General features: G+C 42.8%; 1 protein-coding gene across 1 annotated transcript in view; it reads right to left on the reverse strand.

Annotated features, from left to right (window-relative positions):
• The window catches only part of LOC141075420 (complement C3-like), a 76,071-nt gene that overhangs the window by 49,023 nt on the left and 10,840 nt on the right, over positions 1-16,208 (reverse strand). The window contains exons 7-15 of the mRNA XM_073562452.1: positions 16,088-16,175; positions 15,416-15,518; positions 13,943-14,063; positions 13,011-13,126; positions 11,913-12,059; positions 11,355-11,561; positions 9,681-9,884; positions 2,587-2,748; positions 2,373-2,502 (exon numbers count right to left, since the gene is read on the reverse strand). Of these exons, the coding sequence (XP_073418553.1) occupies positions 2,373-2,502; positions 2,587-2,748; positions 9,681-9,884; positions 11,355-11,561; positions 11,913-12,059; positions 13,011-13,126; positions 13,943-14,063; positions 15,416-15,518; positions 16,088-16,175 (1,278 nt within the window). The remainder of the gene's footprint in view (positions 1-2,372; positions 2,503-2,586; positions 2,749-9,680; positions 9,885-11,354; positions 11,562-11,912; positions 12,060-13,010; positions 13,127-13,942; positions 14,064-15,415; positions 15,519-16,087; positions 16,176-16,208) is intronic.

The raw sequence follows: 16,208 nt of genomic DNA on the forward strand, positions 1-16,208 counted from the left end.
CAGCACAGTACCGCACAGCCCAGCATAGTCCCGCACAGCCCAGCATAGTCCCACACAGCCCAGCACAGTACCGCACAGCCCATTATTCGCATTTCCCATAGACTTACATTGGACTCGTTACGAGTACCCGAGTATTAAGAGGTACTCGTAATGAGTACAGCGAGTCCGAGTATTTCACTACTCGCTCATCCCTAAGGATAGTCTGTATTCCTATTATGTGACAAAATTGGTTGGTAGGAAATCCAGTCTAGGTAAAGGTGAGGTCTTCTTAAATAGCTGTGTTTTTTAAGAAGTTTTTTGTTTTTTAAAGTTCCTCAAGTATGTCCTTAGATTTTGAGACTGGCACAAAAGTTATGCCAGTCACTGAATCTACAAAGAAAATATGTTGGAAATAATGTTCAGACAGAACAGACAATTTTTACTCTTCTATGAGTGTTGACCATTGCTTAATCCAGAAGTTCTTGGGTAAATAGACCTAAAAAAAATTGGTAAAAGTGTTTGTGACGTATTTGACTCTATGGGTGTTTTGAGTATTGATCAATCACATCATGGTGCGTAACTATCTATCGGTAGCAGTTGCATCAAGACCCAGATGATTAAGGGGCAAATAGGCCACTCTGTCACATAAGAAGATACCATTATTATAAAGAGTACTTGGTGGGTTGAGGCCATGAGCTACAGATTTTAGAGTTGTTCCCATGATCTTAAAATTAGCATGAAATTTACAGTATGATTAGTGTTAACATATAATTGAGTGGGTTTTTTTAGCTACGATACTATAATTCCATACAATTACATGACAGTTGTTAAAAATGTTGTCTAGGACTTTATCATTGATGGCCTATTGGTAGGATATGTCATCAATGTCTGATTGGCAGGGATATCTGGAACCACCATCGACCAGCAGTTCCCAATGTCGGAACTGCTTAGTTATGGAGTTGCACAGCACAGTTCCATCAAAGGAATGGTGGACGCGATCAGGTACATGTTCATCCACCCCCTATTGATTTAAATAAGGGGTGGGTGCGCAGTACCCAGCCGCAGCCACTATACAGATGACTGAGCTGTGTTGTGCAACTCCATAACTGTGCATTTCCAGCGGCCGACGTCACCGGGAGCAGATGACTGGCAGGGGTGCCGAGTGTCACACACCCACCCATCAGATATTTATGACCTATTCTTGGGAGAGGCCATCAATGAGAAGGTCACAGACAACCTCTTTAATCTAAATGGATTCTTTTTCACTATGATTGACTATTACATTGCAAAATATTTATTCCCTATTCACTAAGGATCTGACTGACTTCTGTGGTATTGGATGTTTGTGTCAGTGTCATAGAGTTTGAAAAGAGCCAGAGAATTTATTAACATCTGCTGCTCCATTAAAACTTTTCCAAATCATGGCCAAGAGACAGGGGTCTCCATTCTAGTAATTGCTGGGTGTCAGACTCATCAGTTGGATAAGGGGGCACTCTATGATTGACCCTTCAATCTCCACATCACAATACTGGATGCTGATGATGCTATCATGGCAGCTCGGCCCTTACGGAAGACCGCCATGTCTGGCCTGCTCGAACTCCAATAAAAACATAAAAATGCAGAAACTCAAATCAGCCCTCAAACATAAATTTTAGAAAATCGAAAAAAGCAATACATTCAGTACTTCAGCATCTAAAACAGAATAAATAATGTATTAAAAAAGCAAAGAAAAAATGGCAAAGCCAATATTTTTTGGTCACTTTGCTTCCCGAAAAATGAAAAAAGGAAGAGATCAGATAGTAATATGTATCTCAAAATAGTCCTAAAAAATAAATAGTCCTAGATATGTCTTCATACAACTTTCAAAACCTAAAAAGCCACATCGACAGTAATTTTATATTATTATAACCATGCTAACCCATGATAGAGCTAAGATACAATACAATAATGTGTAATAGATAGTGTAAAAACGAAATCCTAAAAGATTGGAGAAATTGTTTTTTGTTTTTTTTTGCCATTTCACCTCACTTGAAATTTTCAGTACATTATATGGTGATAGTAATGGTGTAATTCAAAACCCGATCCACAAACACAAAACCTGGAGTGAATATGTCTATGCAAAAATAGGAGGAGAAAAAAAACAAGGCAAAAAAATAAACAAAAATGGCTGTAACTACAATAAGTTTAGATTAGGAGTCATTTCCATGTAGTGTATTGTGGCCGTTCAGGATCTAAAACTAGTCTTTTGAAGTGACACATATTCTATCTCTATTTGTTTAAGCTCCTTTATGATCAGTGATGATCTTCATGATGGTACATTTAACAAAGTGCTACCCATATACCATGCCATAAAAGAATAGAGAACACTATGGTTGAAAAAAAATTTAATTGACCTGATCTTTGAGGAGTTGTGATCTTGAAACTCGTGTGCAGGGCGAGACCAGCATCATAAAATACTCCCGGTGCATCGGCACCACTCCCGGGTGTGCAGCCAATGTCGTATTGTTCTACTGATTCCCAAACCTTAATGGACAGAGAGATAAATTTTAGAGGAAATTGTACAATGAATATATAATAGTTTTATTACTTTCCATGATTACTTTTCACCTTTTTCTGGGTGATCTTCAGATTGCTGTTAATCACATAGACAGCTTTGTCCACAGCTACCAGTCCGACAGCAGCATTATGGTCTGCTTGTAGCTTTAGCTTCATGGAGCCACCAGGTTGCTGTATAGCATTGTCTCTATCTTTGTCTCCTGTTACCACCAGCTATATGAAACAATTAAATATTAAGATCCTGTAATCCATTTCCTAGTTCTAACCGAATCCTACAAAACAGAGAAGTAGTGGGAAGAGCTTTTTATACATTTGCCCTAGAAGCTGAGTAAGTAGAAGAAGGTTTGAACAAGTTATTTTTCATTGGCCGGGCAAATGCTTCTATCTTCACGGGAAGGCACCAGCCTTGTTCTCTAAGTGAAGCTTTGTCTGTCACTACTATAGTTTGGTGTAATAGATAAAAAAGAGGCATATGGTCTCTTTTACATAGACCATATATTTTCTGTGAACATATTATTTATGGCTATAAATTTTGTAATGGTTTTGATCCAGTAGTCTTCAACTTGTGAGTTAGAAGTCACATGTCAAATTTCAAAAGGAAAGGGAAGTTGAAGGGAAAAAAGTAATAGAATAAAAAAGAAAGGACAATAAAGGAGCCTGTAGAGGAACACTGTAGATAGAAACCTGGCAGATATTAATTGGGCTTTCATGTAGAGGCTTTGCACAAGCCACTCTGAATGGTCGGTTACAGGGGAACCATGGTCTAAACCTTCAAGTTTTAACTTCCAAGACAAGAATCTGGACTCATACAGGGCCCTCTGGGTTACATCCACGGAGTGGCTGCTGGCCGAAGGAGTGAGCTTGCAGAAACGGAGTCTTGAAGGTTGGTCATTACCAGAAGGTTAAAGTCAGGGACACAATTGTGAGACATTTGGATTATAAGAAAATTGAGCCAAGTTGAAATTTTTAATCACCAGAAGATTCAGGATAGTACAATAGACCAGGGTGGTAAACTATATGTCATGTCGGACGCTGTTCACACCACAGCATCCGGCAGGCAGAGGTAGTTCCACCTCCAGCCACTATAGCCTCGGTGGCGCCGGCCTGATCTTCAGGCTCTCGGGGGTTAATCCTGCTGGAGACCAGGTTGGATGGTTAGTCACGCCCACGGTCTTTAAATAGTCATGCTGGCCTATGGGCGTCGCCGATTATAGCTTGTGTTTCATACCAAGTGGTTCCGGTCTGGAGTGGAGGTGTTCAAGAGAGAGAGATTCATATCTGGTGTCGTATGATCCGTCGTTATCCTTTCTCCTTCCCATATTTGTGTTTAGTTGTGCCCTGTTCACATTACTGTTTATTCCTGTGTGTGTGCGGCGCAGTGCAGTTTAAGTTCTCCCTGTCTGTCATTATTTGTGTGGGAGCTTTGGTGGTGACTTCTCACTGGGTGGAGGGTGGAGGGTTAAGTGCAGGGCTGAGCAGGAGATAAGGAAAGGTCGGAGGCTCAGGCATTTGCACCTTCAGCAAAAACCCTGGGTTGAGGGTCAGACAGGGTTTCCCCTAGTAAAGGGACACCACAGGGGCCCCGGGTATTTCAGCCTTAGTTGAACTAAGCCCCCGTGACATTATAATCGGCCCACATTTTTTCAGGAGTCCATGGATCCATTAGATTCCATAACCCGCCAGTTGGCGGCGCTGTCCATACAGGTCTCCGAGTTGAATGGGGCAGTTCAGCAGCAGGGCCTGGTAGTAGCAAAGGTGCAAACGGCATCTGCAGGTATCGGTGCAGAGCCGAAGTTTACGCTGCCAGAACGATTTTCAGGCGATCGCAGCAAATTTGTCGTATTTCGGGAGGCCTGCAAATTATACTTCCGCATGCGGCCAATATCCTCAGGTAATGAGGCCCAGCGAGTAGGGCTGGTGTTGTCATTACTGAGTGGTGACCCCCAAGCATGGGCATTTTCCTTACCACCTGACTCTGCTACATTTCATTCGGTCGATAATGTTTTTTCTGCCCTCGGGCTCATTTACGATGACCCTGACCGACTGGCTCTAGCGGAATCTAAAATCCGCGCCCTCCGCCAGGGGGAGCGCTTGGCAGAAGACTATTGTTCGGAATTTCGCCGCTGGGCTGTAGACACACAGTGGAATGACCCAGCACTGCGGAGCCAGTTTATTCATGGGGTATCAGGGAGGGTGAAACAAGCCCTCCTGATGTATGAGACTCCGGCATCATTGGAGTCTGCCATGAGTTTGGTGATACGTATTGATCGCCGTTTTCGTCAGGGGGCACAGGAGACGCTACCTCTGGGGGAAAACAGAGGTGCAGGTGTGGTTGAAGTAGATGAGTCCCCTGAACCTATGCAGATTGCTGGCGTGGCACAGGTTCAGCCTCGCGCTCCGGGAGTCCGGAAGTCCGGAGCATGTTTTTACTGTGGTAAAGGTGGTCATTATGTTAACGTTTGCCCGGTACTACCTAAGAGGGTCACACCGGCGGAAAACTGTTAAGCTCAGAGGGTATGGAGGAGACCCAACTGAGCGTATGCATATCCTCCATGATGGTATCTCAATGTATGCTCCCTGCCAAGGTTATTGTCGCCGGCAGAGAGCTACCTATATCAGTGTTTGTGGATAGCGGTTCCGCTACCAATCTCATAGATGAGGAGTTTGCACACACCGCCGGGTTTAAGATTGAAAGACTTCCTCACCCCATACAAGTGGTGACCATTAATGCTGTTCCCCTCCCTCAAGGGGAGATTACTGAGTTTGTGGCAGAGGTGAAACTCCACATTGGGGTCCTACATTCTGAGTCGGTTACATGTAGGGTCCTCCGTAATCTCCCAGCTCAAATGGTCCTGGGTTTTCCATGGCTGTCCAGGCACAACCCGGTAATTGATTGGAAAACTCAGGACATAGTACAATGGAGTGGTTTCTGCCAAGACAATTGCTTGGCCACATGTGTGTCCGCCGTGACGCCCAGCCTGCCGGAGGCTTTGCAGGATTTCGCGGATGTTTTCTCTGAGAAGGGTTGCTCAGAACTGCCTCCACATAGAGCCTATGACTGTGCTATTAGGTTAAAACCCGGGGCCAAATTACCTAAGGCCAGGATGTTTAATATTTCTGGTCCTGAGAGACAAGCTCTGAAAGACTACATCGCGGAGAGTCTGAGCAAAGGTCACATCCGGCCTTCGTCCTCGCCTGTAGCCGCGGGGTTTTTCTTCATTAAGAAGAAAGATGGGGGGTTACGCCCGTGTCTGGATTTCCGAGAGTTAAACCAGATTACTATCCGTGATCCCTACCCAATGCCGTTGATCCCGGATTTGTTCAACCAGGTAGCGGGGGCAAAATGGTTTTCCAAGCTGGACCTCAGGGGGGCGTATAACCTCATAAGGGTCCGTCAGGGGGATGAGTGGAAGACGGCGTTTAACACTCCTGAGGGTCATTTTGAGAGTCTGGTTATGCCGTTTGGGTTGACCACCGCGCCTGCCGTTTTCCAACATTTTATTAATGATGTCTTTGCTCATGTCCTGGGGAGATTTGTGATTGTATACCTGGATGATATCCTCATTTATTCTAGCGATCGGGACACTCATTTGCAGCATGTTAGGCAGGTGTTACAGTTGCTCCGGGAGAACCAGCTCTATGCTAAGCTGGAAAAATGTTTATTTTTTGTCCAGGAGTTGCCCTTTTTGGGATATATTGTGTCCGCAGCTGGTTTTAAAATGGACACCGCTAAGGTGCAAGCGGTGCTGCAATGGGAGAGGCCGGAGAGTCTGAAAGCACTCCAGCGGTTCCTTGGGTTTGCGAATTATTATAGGAAATTTATAAAACACTTTTCGACTGTCGCCAAACCGCTCACGGACATGACAAAAAAGGGTGCCGATCTGGCGAACTGGCCTGAGGTGGCTATACGTGCATTTGAGCGTTTGAAGAATAGTTTTGCTTCAGCCCCCATTCTGGTGCAACCAGACGTGTCTAAACCTTTTGTGGTAGAGGTTGATGCGTCGGAGGTGGGAGTGGGGGCAGTACTGTCTCAAGGCTCGTCCTTGAGCGAGATGCATCCATGCGCCTACTTCTCCAAGAAGTTGTCGCCGGCCGAACGGAATTATGATATCGGCAACAGGGAGTTGTTGGCCATCAAACTGGCTTTTGAGGAATGGCGACACTTCTTGGAGGGGGCGGCTCACCAGGTCACAGTTATCACCGACCATAAGAATCTGCTCTACCTGGAGTCGGCCAAGCGTCTGTCTCCTAGGCAGGCTCGCTGGGCATTGTTTTTTACTCGTTTCAATTTTCTTGTGACGTACCGTCCCGGGGCTAAAAACACCAAGGCGGATGCTTTGTCTAGGTGTTTTCCGGGGGGAGAACCTCGGGAAGAGCCGGTACCCATCCTCCAGAAAGGGGTAGTGGTCTCGGCTCTCACGACTGAGGTAGAGGCGGAGATTGCCGAGGCCCAAGAGGAGGTACCACCAGGACTTCCCACCAACAAATCATTTGTACCCCTGCATCTTCGGCCTAAGGTGTTGAAGGAACACCACGATTCGGTACTGGCTGGTCACCCAGGGGTGAAGGGCACCTTAGAGCTGGTATCGCGTCGTTTCTGGTGGCCCAAAATCCGGCAGGACGTGGTCTCGTACGTGGCAGCTTGCATCACGTGCGCTAGGGCTAAGTCACCCCGAACCCGTCCTGCTGGCACGCTACAGCCTCTGGGGGTACCCAATAGGCCATGGACAGAAATCTCCATGGATTTTATCACTGACTTGCCAGCCTCGGCAGGGAACACGGTCATCCTGGTGGTGGTTGACCGTTTTTCAAAGATGGCGCATTTTGTGGCGTTGTCCTCTTTGCCCAATGCTAAGACGTTGGCTCAGGTATTTGTGAAGGAGGTGGTCAGACTCCACGGAGTACCGTCTGACATAGTATCTGATAGGGGTACGCAATTTGTGGCGAGGTTTTGGAAAGCTTTTTGCTCAAGGTTGGGGATCAAGTTGTCACATTCATCGGCGTTTCATCCACAGTCTAATGGACAAACTGAGCGCATGAACCAAAATCTAGAACAGTATTTACGATGCTTTGTGTCCGACAACCAGGAGGAGTGGTCTACTTTCCTTCCTCTGGCCGAATTCGCATTAAATAATCACCGCCAAGAGTCATCAGGAGAGTCTCCATTCTTTTGTGTGTACGGTCAACATCCTCAGTTTTGTACCTTACGTCAGGGTGACTCCGGGGGTGTCCCGGAGGAGGATCAGCTAGGAGCCCAATTGTCATCAGTCTGGAGGCGGGTGAAACAGCGTTTGTTGAGCATGAGTGCCAGGTACAAACGGGTGGCTGACAGTAGACGCGTGCCAGGTCCGGACCTGTGTGTGGGTGAATGGGTGTGGTTAGCAACGAAGAACATAAAACTCAAAATCCCTTCTTTAAAACTGGGTCCAAGGTTTATTGGGCCTTTTAGGATTTCTGCCATCATTAACCCAGTGGCTTATCGGTTGGAACTTCCCGCAGTGTACAAGATACACAACGTGTTTCACAGGGCTTTATTGAAAAAGGTGGTAGGCTCTGTGGACACAACGCCGATGCCACCTCCAGTCATGGTGGATGGCGAGTTAGAGTTCGAGGTCGCCAAGGTAGTGGACTCTCGAGTAGTACGCCGTACTCTTCAGTATTTGGTGCACTGGCGGGGGTATGGTCCAGAGGAGAGGTCTTGGGTTCCAGCCTCAGACATACATGCGGATCGGCTGGTCAGTTCTTTTCACCATCGTCATCCGGACAAGCCGGGTCCTAGGAGTCTTGAGGGCCCTGGGGTCCCTCGTAGAAGACGGGGTACTGTCATGTCGGACGCTGTTCACACCACAGCATCCGGCAGGCAGAGGTAGTTCCACCTCCAGCCACTATAGCCTCGGTGGCGCCGGCCTGATCTTCAGGCTCTCGGGGGTTAATCCTGCTGGAGACCAGGTTGGATGGTTAGTCACGCCCACGGTCTTTAAATAGTCATGCTGGCCTATGGGCGTCGCCGATTATAGCTTGTGTTTCATACCAAGTGGTTCCGGTCTGGAGTGGAGGTGTTCAAGAGAGAGAGATTCATATCTGGTGTCGTATGATCCGTCGTTATCCTTTCTCCTTCCCATATTTGTGTTTAGTTGTGCCCTGTTCACATTACTGTTTATTCCTGTGTGTGTGCGGCGCAGTGCAGTTTAAGTTCTCCCTGTCTGTCATTATTTGTGTGGGAGCTTTGGTGGTGACTTCTCACTGGGTGGAGGGTGGAGGGTTAAGTGCAGGGCTGAGCAGGAGATAAGGAAAGGTCGGAGGCTCAGGCATTTGCACCTTCAGCAAAAACCCTGGGTTGAGGGTCAGACAGGGTTTCCCCTAGTAAAGGGACACCACAGGGGCCCCGGGTATTTCAGCCTTAGTTGAACTAAGCCCCCGTGACACTATAACTGGAAGTTATTAGTAGCTGTTGGGTGTTTAAATATAAAGAGCTGCCCCACACAAGGCATACAGCAAGGAACTAAGTTATTGATCCACATGCTTTCCCTGTGGACAGTAGGAAAAGTCCTAGAAATCACTTAACAAAACTGCTCTTCCTTTGTGGAGCATTATCTGCAATGAAAGTGTGGCATCGACAGATGCAAAGGTACTAGGGGGAAGTTCATATATGAGTGTTAGAGAGTTAAAGAACAACTGGGAAGATGCATGGACAGGATGGAAGGGTATTAAATTAAGAGAAAAGAGAACTCAAAAAAACATTAATCAGTGGTGGAATATTTTTCAACCATTTGATGTTTAAAATGATCCTCTATTATATGGTGTTGGAAAATCCTTCGCAAGTCCCCTTTTGGCACTTTTCCTGTCTTCTTGGTCCCATCCTCAACAGCCTATAAATGGCCGTAAATACCTTCTCAGCCAATCACTGGCTGAGGGAGGTGATTACTAAATCAGTGATTGGCTTATCCAACATTTTCAATGTGTCCATAAAAGATTATAACAATTGCTACTTACGAAGCATTGTGCTTGATTGAACAAAAAATTGATTGGCAATAGCTACGGTATATTTACAAAAGACTTGAACAGTTCTACATCTCCCCAAACTGTAGAATAGGAAAACATAAAATAATACTCATACAATTAAACTCAACAAAGAATTTTCTTACCGTCCCCATACAGGTATCTTCCACATCAATCCAAATAGAGTCAGACACAATTTCCCGGCCTGCCCCAGTTGTCACAGTATAGTACGCCAAAATGCGGAATGATGGGATAAATTCTTCTGTTATTGGTAGTAACATAGTCACAAGAGCCTGGCCATCCTCTCTTGCTTGTGTTCCCACTCTCATTATTCTTCCTTTGTTCATTATCTAAAGAAAAAAGACGATCAATATCCGAGAGAAGGAACTCAATACTATGACCTTTGTTGACTACATCTCATGAAGAGGCTACTTACAAAACACGTAAGTACAACTTATCATTCACCCTATGAATTCACATTAATGATACATTTTTTTCTAGGTTTAGGGATTATGCCAATGGCTAGATCCATGTTGTGCAGACACTAAACGTGACACTAAAAAAAAAAATCTATGGGCCGATACTAGGAATAATTTTATGCCACGACATTAGGAGGCTTTCAAAACAACTAGGGCATGTCTCAAAGTTGATGAAAGATGATATATGATATTTATGTGGTTCAAAAATGGTTGTCCATGTAATACATTACATTAATACAGATCGAGATCTAATACTTGCAATGTTTCCATGTTAACATGGGGGGTCTCAGTCAGATTATCATCCTATACTAACACATCACAGTATACCAAAGGATATATAACCCTTTAGTTGTTTCCTCTGCCTGTGACTTCTGGACAGCTGTTGTATGGGCCCTGATAACAATATGAAATATGGGTAATAGCACTGTTGTTCACTATCCTTAAAAGGGTTGTCTAGTTCATAAAACACATTTTAAACTGTAGGATTATGACATTCTGATCTAAAGAGACAGGCCACTATTTTTTTATGCATGGCTTATCTTTAGGATAGGCCATCAATATCTGATTGGTGGAGGTGCATTAACCGGCATCTCCACCGGTCAGCTTCTGGTGGAAGACGAAAGTTCTTGGATGCTACCGTACCAGCAACTCTGTCATTTCTATGGAGGCTGTGACTGAGTACGGTAGATCCCCCAAAAATGGGGAGGATCTGCAGTATTCGATTGCAGCCATTATAGTTTTGAAGGAGCTGCTGTTGTTCTGGCAGCATCAGAGAACCTCTAGCCGACGCTGGTAACAGCTAATCTGCAAGGGTTGGTATCCACCTCCTCTGATCACATATTGATGGACTATCCTTAGGATAGGTCATCATTAAAAAATAATGACTAACCCCTTTTTATATAATGGCTTCCAAACTGGCTAGATAGATCAACTGTCTCTATGGAGGGTATGACATGTACATTTACATATATAATATGAATTGTGTTTTTAGTTTAACATTTGCAATTCTTAACTTTTCGTGAGGTGGTACAATAATGAAACTACACAGTGGCTGTCCTGTTCTACCATAGTTTACAGCAGATCACCGTGTGTTCCAGAAGCAGGACACCCTGCGATCATCTAATTATTGGGGTCCTGTTCTAACAAAAAGTAAATGTCCAAATCAGAGAACCACTTCATTGATGATTCCCAATGAAATTGTTGACGTAAAATATAAATATAATAACAGAATGTAATCTTATCATGTGAATGTGTCATACTCTAGGTGCAATTGTCAAAGCTTAATCATAAAAATCTAGATTTTTATAAGGTTTTGGTCTACCAAATGATAAAATAAGGTACCACATAGTTGTATTGCTTGATCTGGTTTTGAACAGAGGCGTCATTGTTCCGGATAATGAAATTGATAGCCACATTTTCGCCTATATTCACTTCTCCTCCAGCGACACTGAGATGTAGGTAATTGCCACCAATCGGTTTGTATGAGGAGGCCACCATGGTAGCAGAAGCTTGTTGGTCCTTAGTTAATTTTAAATCAGTTGTTGATACCTAGAAGCAAAAAAATTAAAAAAAGTCTCAGTAAAATATAATATTCATATTTGGTCCATGTTAGTTACCGTACAAGTTCCCGCTCATCTTAACATTTTGCCAAATCAGTCACATGGCATATCTGATAAGGTATCTGACAGTGCTCTATTAAGCCTTCCACCGTTTGCCATCAAAATTTATGGAAATCTTGACCAAAAGTCAGAATAAAGATGTGAACAGAGACTGAATAATCATCACCAAGTCAACACTACACCCCAATAGTCTTTCTTTTTTTACTAAAATGTAATTTATATTAATCAAATATGTATTGCTTTATCAGTTTCTTCCGTATGGCAAAATTATGATTATTACTGTAATCTGCAGCAGGTTTTGGTCTGAGCGGGTATTCAGGGTCAGCCGAACGGTTCCATCTTCCAGAGTGGTTCCTTTCACATCTCCTGGTTCTGCTACAACTGGGACACGGTGAGCCGGAGACCCGTCAGGATTAGTTACAAACACCTAGGATGGATAAAGATAAAAATGAGTCTTCTTTTTTTTTTAAAAAAAAATGGGATTGTAAATGCTCATCTTCTGGGCTCAACGAGCCTCAACATTGTATTTTACATTGATAAACTAGTCTACCAAAACACAAATACATTAATTTGCTCGAATTTGACCAGAAAGTTGATTTGCATGTATCTCATGCTTTAGATTCTTTCTAGAACCCAGAATATAATAAATGTAGGGGATAAAAAAAATAGATAATAATACTCATCACTCCTTGCTCTTAACGTCTCTGAGTAGTTGGAGACTTGGTCATACTAGCTTACTCTTCATTCAAAGGACCATCAAGTCTTTGGGGCCTCTAACAGTCACAAGACTTTTGCGAATTTGCAGCTTGACACATGATGATGCCACGTAAAGCCTGAAGCTTATTGTGTAGGCATCACGTGATGCTATAACGTGTGTCGGGATGCGTCATCTTGATGTTATGAAACCTAGTGGCCAACAAAGTTCCTGAAGATGTTACGGGACACTTAAAGAAAGTTGGTGTCCTGTGAATAAATACTGGACCACCACAACTGAGCATGGACAAAGTAAGGGCCGGGGAATGGGAAGCATTAATTTTTTTTAATTCTTATCACTTTATTGGCCCTTTTAAAGCCAGTAAAATAGCATCCTGCAAGATACAATTTTGCTGGATTTGAGCAATTCTACTCTCAAAATGATTGGATTCTAACAAAGCAAAATTATTTGATAAAATTTAGCCCAATTTGATTGGCCTCACGTCTAATATTTTGTAATCCTTTGGCTATACTGAGTGGGGCTTCTCTTGATGCTTTAAAATTTTGTTTGTTTGTTTTTACCACTTTTATTGTTTTAGGCAGATAATGGTGCTAGATTAATTTTTTTTTTATATAAAAACACAATTCAATGATACAATTTAATCTATCTAATTAACACACTTACCATAAGATCGAAAGGCATTCCAGGCTTAAAATACTTGGATGTTTTTGTATAGAGAATTTTAAATGGAGATGTCACAATATGAATATTTTCCAGTTCGGATTCCACCAAATCACTTCCTGTAAGAGAAGTAGTGGTAAATTTATAAGATGGTAGATCATAATTAGGGACATCGTTCCAGCATGAAATGTTAGGATTTGCTTTTATGGACAGGGAATGCTCTAATGCACTAAGATGGTTCTAATAGCCAATGATGTGCCAATCGGAGCTAATATTTTGAAAAAGAAGCACCTTTTTGCTCCATCTAAACCAATATCATGAAACCATTTGTGGTATTATTTAGGAACTGTATAGCAGTATTACTTGAGCACTTCATACTAAAACAGGTTTAGACAAATCCAAAAAGCAATAAAAAGGAGCTTGAGTGTACGGTCAAAAGCCTTCCTAATTCACTTTCTGGACCAAATATTCTGGAAAAACAAAAAAGTTTACCAGCTTCCATAAAAAGAGCAGAAAAGCTTTCGTGGAAACTCATAGCGTCACCCTGTATCGGCCTACACAGAATCCTATCTCAAGTGAAGCCGATGGTGGCTATGTGGTTTCCATTAAAGCTTTTCTACACTTTCTATGGATGCTGGATAACTTTTTTCTTGACTTGAGCTCTACATGGAATGGACATGTGAAGATCACCATAGGTTATAAAGGGAATGTGCGGGATACGTGAAAAAAAACGGATGCTACACACACCTGAAACATGTACATGTGAAGGGGGCCTAATGTGAACATTTGAGAGGGAAGTCATTAGGACATTCCCGATGGCAGATTTTCAGGTTTCCTAAAAGCATTTGACAAATCCGTGTATATCAAGGTCGATCGTCTTAGTGGATTTAGTCTGCATATATAGAAGAATATAGTCATTTTTTTGTCTTTCTTACCTGAATCGGTAATGACAGTAACTGACACATATAGACTGTATTTTGTCATGTCTTTCTCATCTTGAAAATTCTTTGCCAAATCTTCTCTTTTTAAAATGGCAAAACCCTCACCATCACTGATCTAGTTGAGAGATAAAACCACAACAAGTCAACTTTTCATACAGTATTTCTAATTTTCTAAAGAGGTTCATTCATGAAGGTGTCCCCTTCATATCCCCTTTCAGACTATAATCATGTCCTATTTAGAGCCATGGTGAAAATGCAGCCCATTCCTGGGGGACTCCAGTTATCAATCCATTCAGGTAAATAGCCGCTATGTTATGCTACTTATAAGTGTCTTATTAATGCGTGCCCTGCAGTATTTTAATCTATGAGGGCAAAGTGTGTTACAATTGGTGATGTTTGTGACCATATTTTAACCTATCTTCGGGTCATTGATCAGGTCCTCCTGTGTAGTTCTGGGATGATTCCTGACCTTTCTCAGAATGAGCCTTACCCCACGAGGTGAAATCTTGCATGGAGCCCCAGAACGAGGAAGATTGACTGTCATCTTGTGTTTCTTCCATTTTTTAACAGATGTTGCCGTCTCACCAAGCTGCTTGCTAATTGTCCTGTAGCCTGTCTCAACCTTGTGCAGGTCTACAATTTTGTCCCTGATGTTCTTAGAAAGCTCTTTGGTCTTGGCCATGGTGGAGAGGTTGGTGTAAAATGGATTGAGTGTGTGGACAGGTGTATTTTTTACAGGTAACGAGTTCAAACAGGAGCAATTAATACAGATAATGAGTGTAGAGCAGTAGGGATTCTTAAAAAGAAAATTAGCAGGTCTGTGAGAGCCAGAATTCTTACTGGTTGTTCGGAGATCAAATACGTATTTCATGCAATTAAATGCAACTTAAATATGTAAAAATTATACAATGTGATTTTCTGGTTTTTATTTTTAGATTCTGTTTCCCACAGTTGAAGTGTGCCTGCGATAAAAATTATAGACTTCTTTATTCTATGTAGGTAATAAAACTTGCAAAATCGGCAGTGTATCAAATATTTATTTTCCCCAGTGCATCTTTGAAATGGAGGGGCACAGACAAAAAAGAAAAACTGCTCCAGAGCCAGTGGATCAGCTGCAATTGGAGGAGGTTTTCGGTTTAAATAAAAAATAGTAAAAAAATAAAATAGTTAAATGTCCTCTTAAATTTGTTTACTGAGAATGATGAAAGGGAAGCTTTTTTTTCAGGAAGCTGAACCACCCTTCTCATTGGTCTGTGTATGGCACTACACTTTAACTTCATTCGCTTAAAGATTCAGTATTAGTCCAAGTCCAGGGACAAGGCTGGTGGCGATGCCAGAAAAAAAATGCCTGCTCTTTTCAGGCAAACCTTTAAATTATTTTTTTTTCAATACATTCATTTAGAAAAAAAAATAGTAGCAATATATTTATATTACTTTTTAGTTACAGTTTGAAAAAAAAATTATTACCGGAACACTCCTTAAGGTATCTGGCAGACTTTTCTTCTCGTTGTCTCTTTTGACTCCAAAGATCACAAAGGCCTTCCCTGTTACAGGTTTACCATAGAGATAACTGACGAGATACAATATAGCAATGTTTTACATTACGACCTTGCACATTGTTAAAGGGGTTGTCCGGGCCAAATCGGTAAGTCTGCAGTCATTCTGTGTGACCGCAGATTTTATGAATCCCCCAGCGCACGCACTGTGCGCTGTAGGGTTTCGCCGATTTCTGAACCGACACCGGAGGGCATGTATGTGTTATACATACTCCCAGCCAAGGCCCATCTAGTGGGAGTGTCCTAGCGCCATACGCTTGTATTGAGTGAGGCCGCTAGAGGGCGTGACCTCACTCCACACAAGTGTATGGAAGAGAGGCCTCGCCCACTGGCCGGGAGTATCTATAACTCATACATACCCTCCAGTTCCAGCTCAGAAACTGGCGAATCCCTGCAGAGCACAGTGCATGCACTGGGGGGATTCATGAGTCTGCAGTAACACAGAGTGACTGCAGACTTATCGATTTGGACCGGACAACCCCTTTAAAGCCTCTACACATGTAAATGATAGCTTTGAGAGAAACGTCACAAAAACATCTCTGCAACAGATAGAAATTCAATACTGTCAAATTTTTCTACTCACTTTGCCTCTATGTTTACTCTTAGCTCTTGATCCTTAATGTAGAAATATTTTTGGGATGGTTTTATTTTTATTTCAAAGCTTGGTAGAACTGAAATAAATTTAAAATAGAACATGAAATTAG

Source organism: Dendrobates tinctorius, unplaced genomic scaffold (assembly GCF_039654945.1).
Source record: "Dendrobates tinctorius isolate UK_male_01 unplaced genomic scaffold, ASM3965494v1 ptg000351l, whole genome shotgun sequence".
In the NCBI taxonomy this organism is placed as follows: domain Eukaryota; kingdom Metazoa; phylum Chordata; class Amphibia; order Anura; family Dendrobatidae; genus Dendrobates; species Dendrobates tinctorius.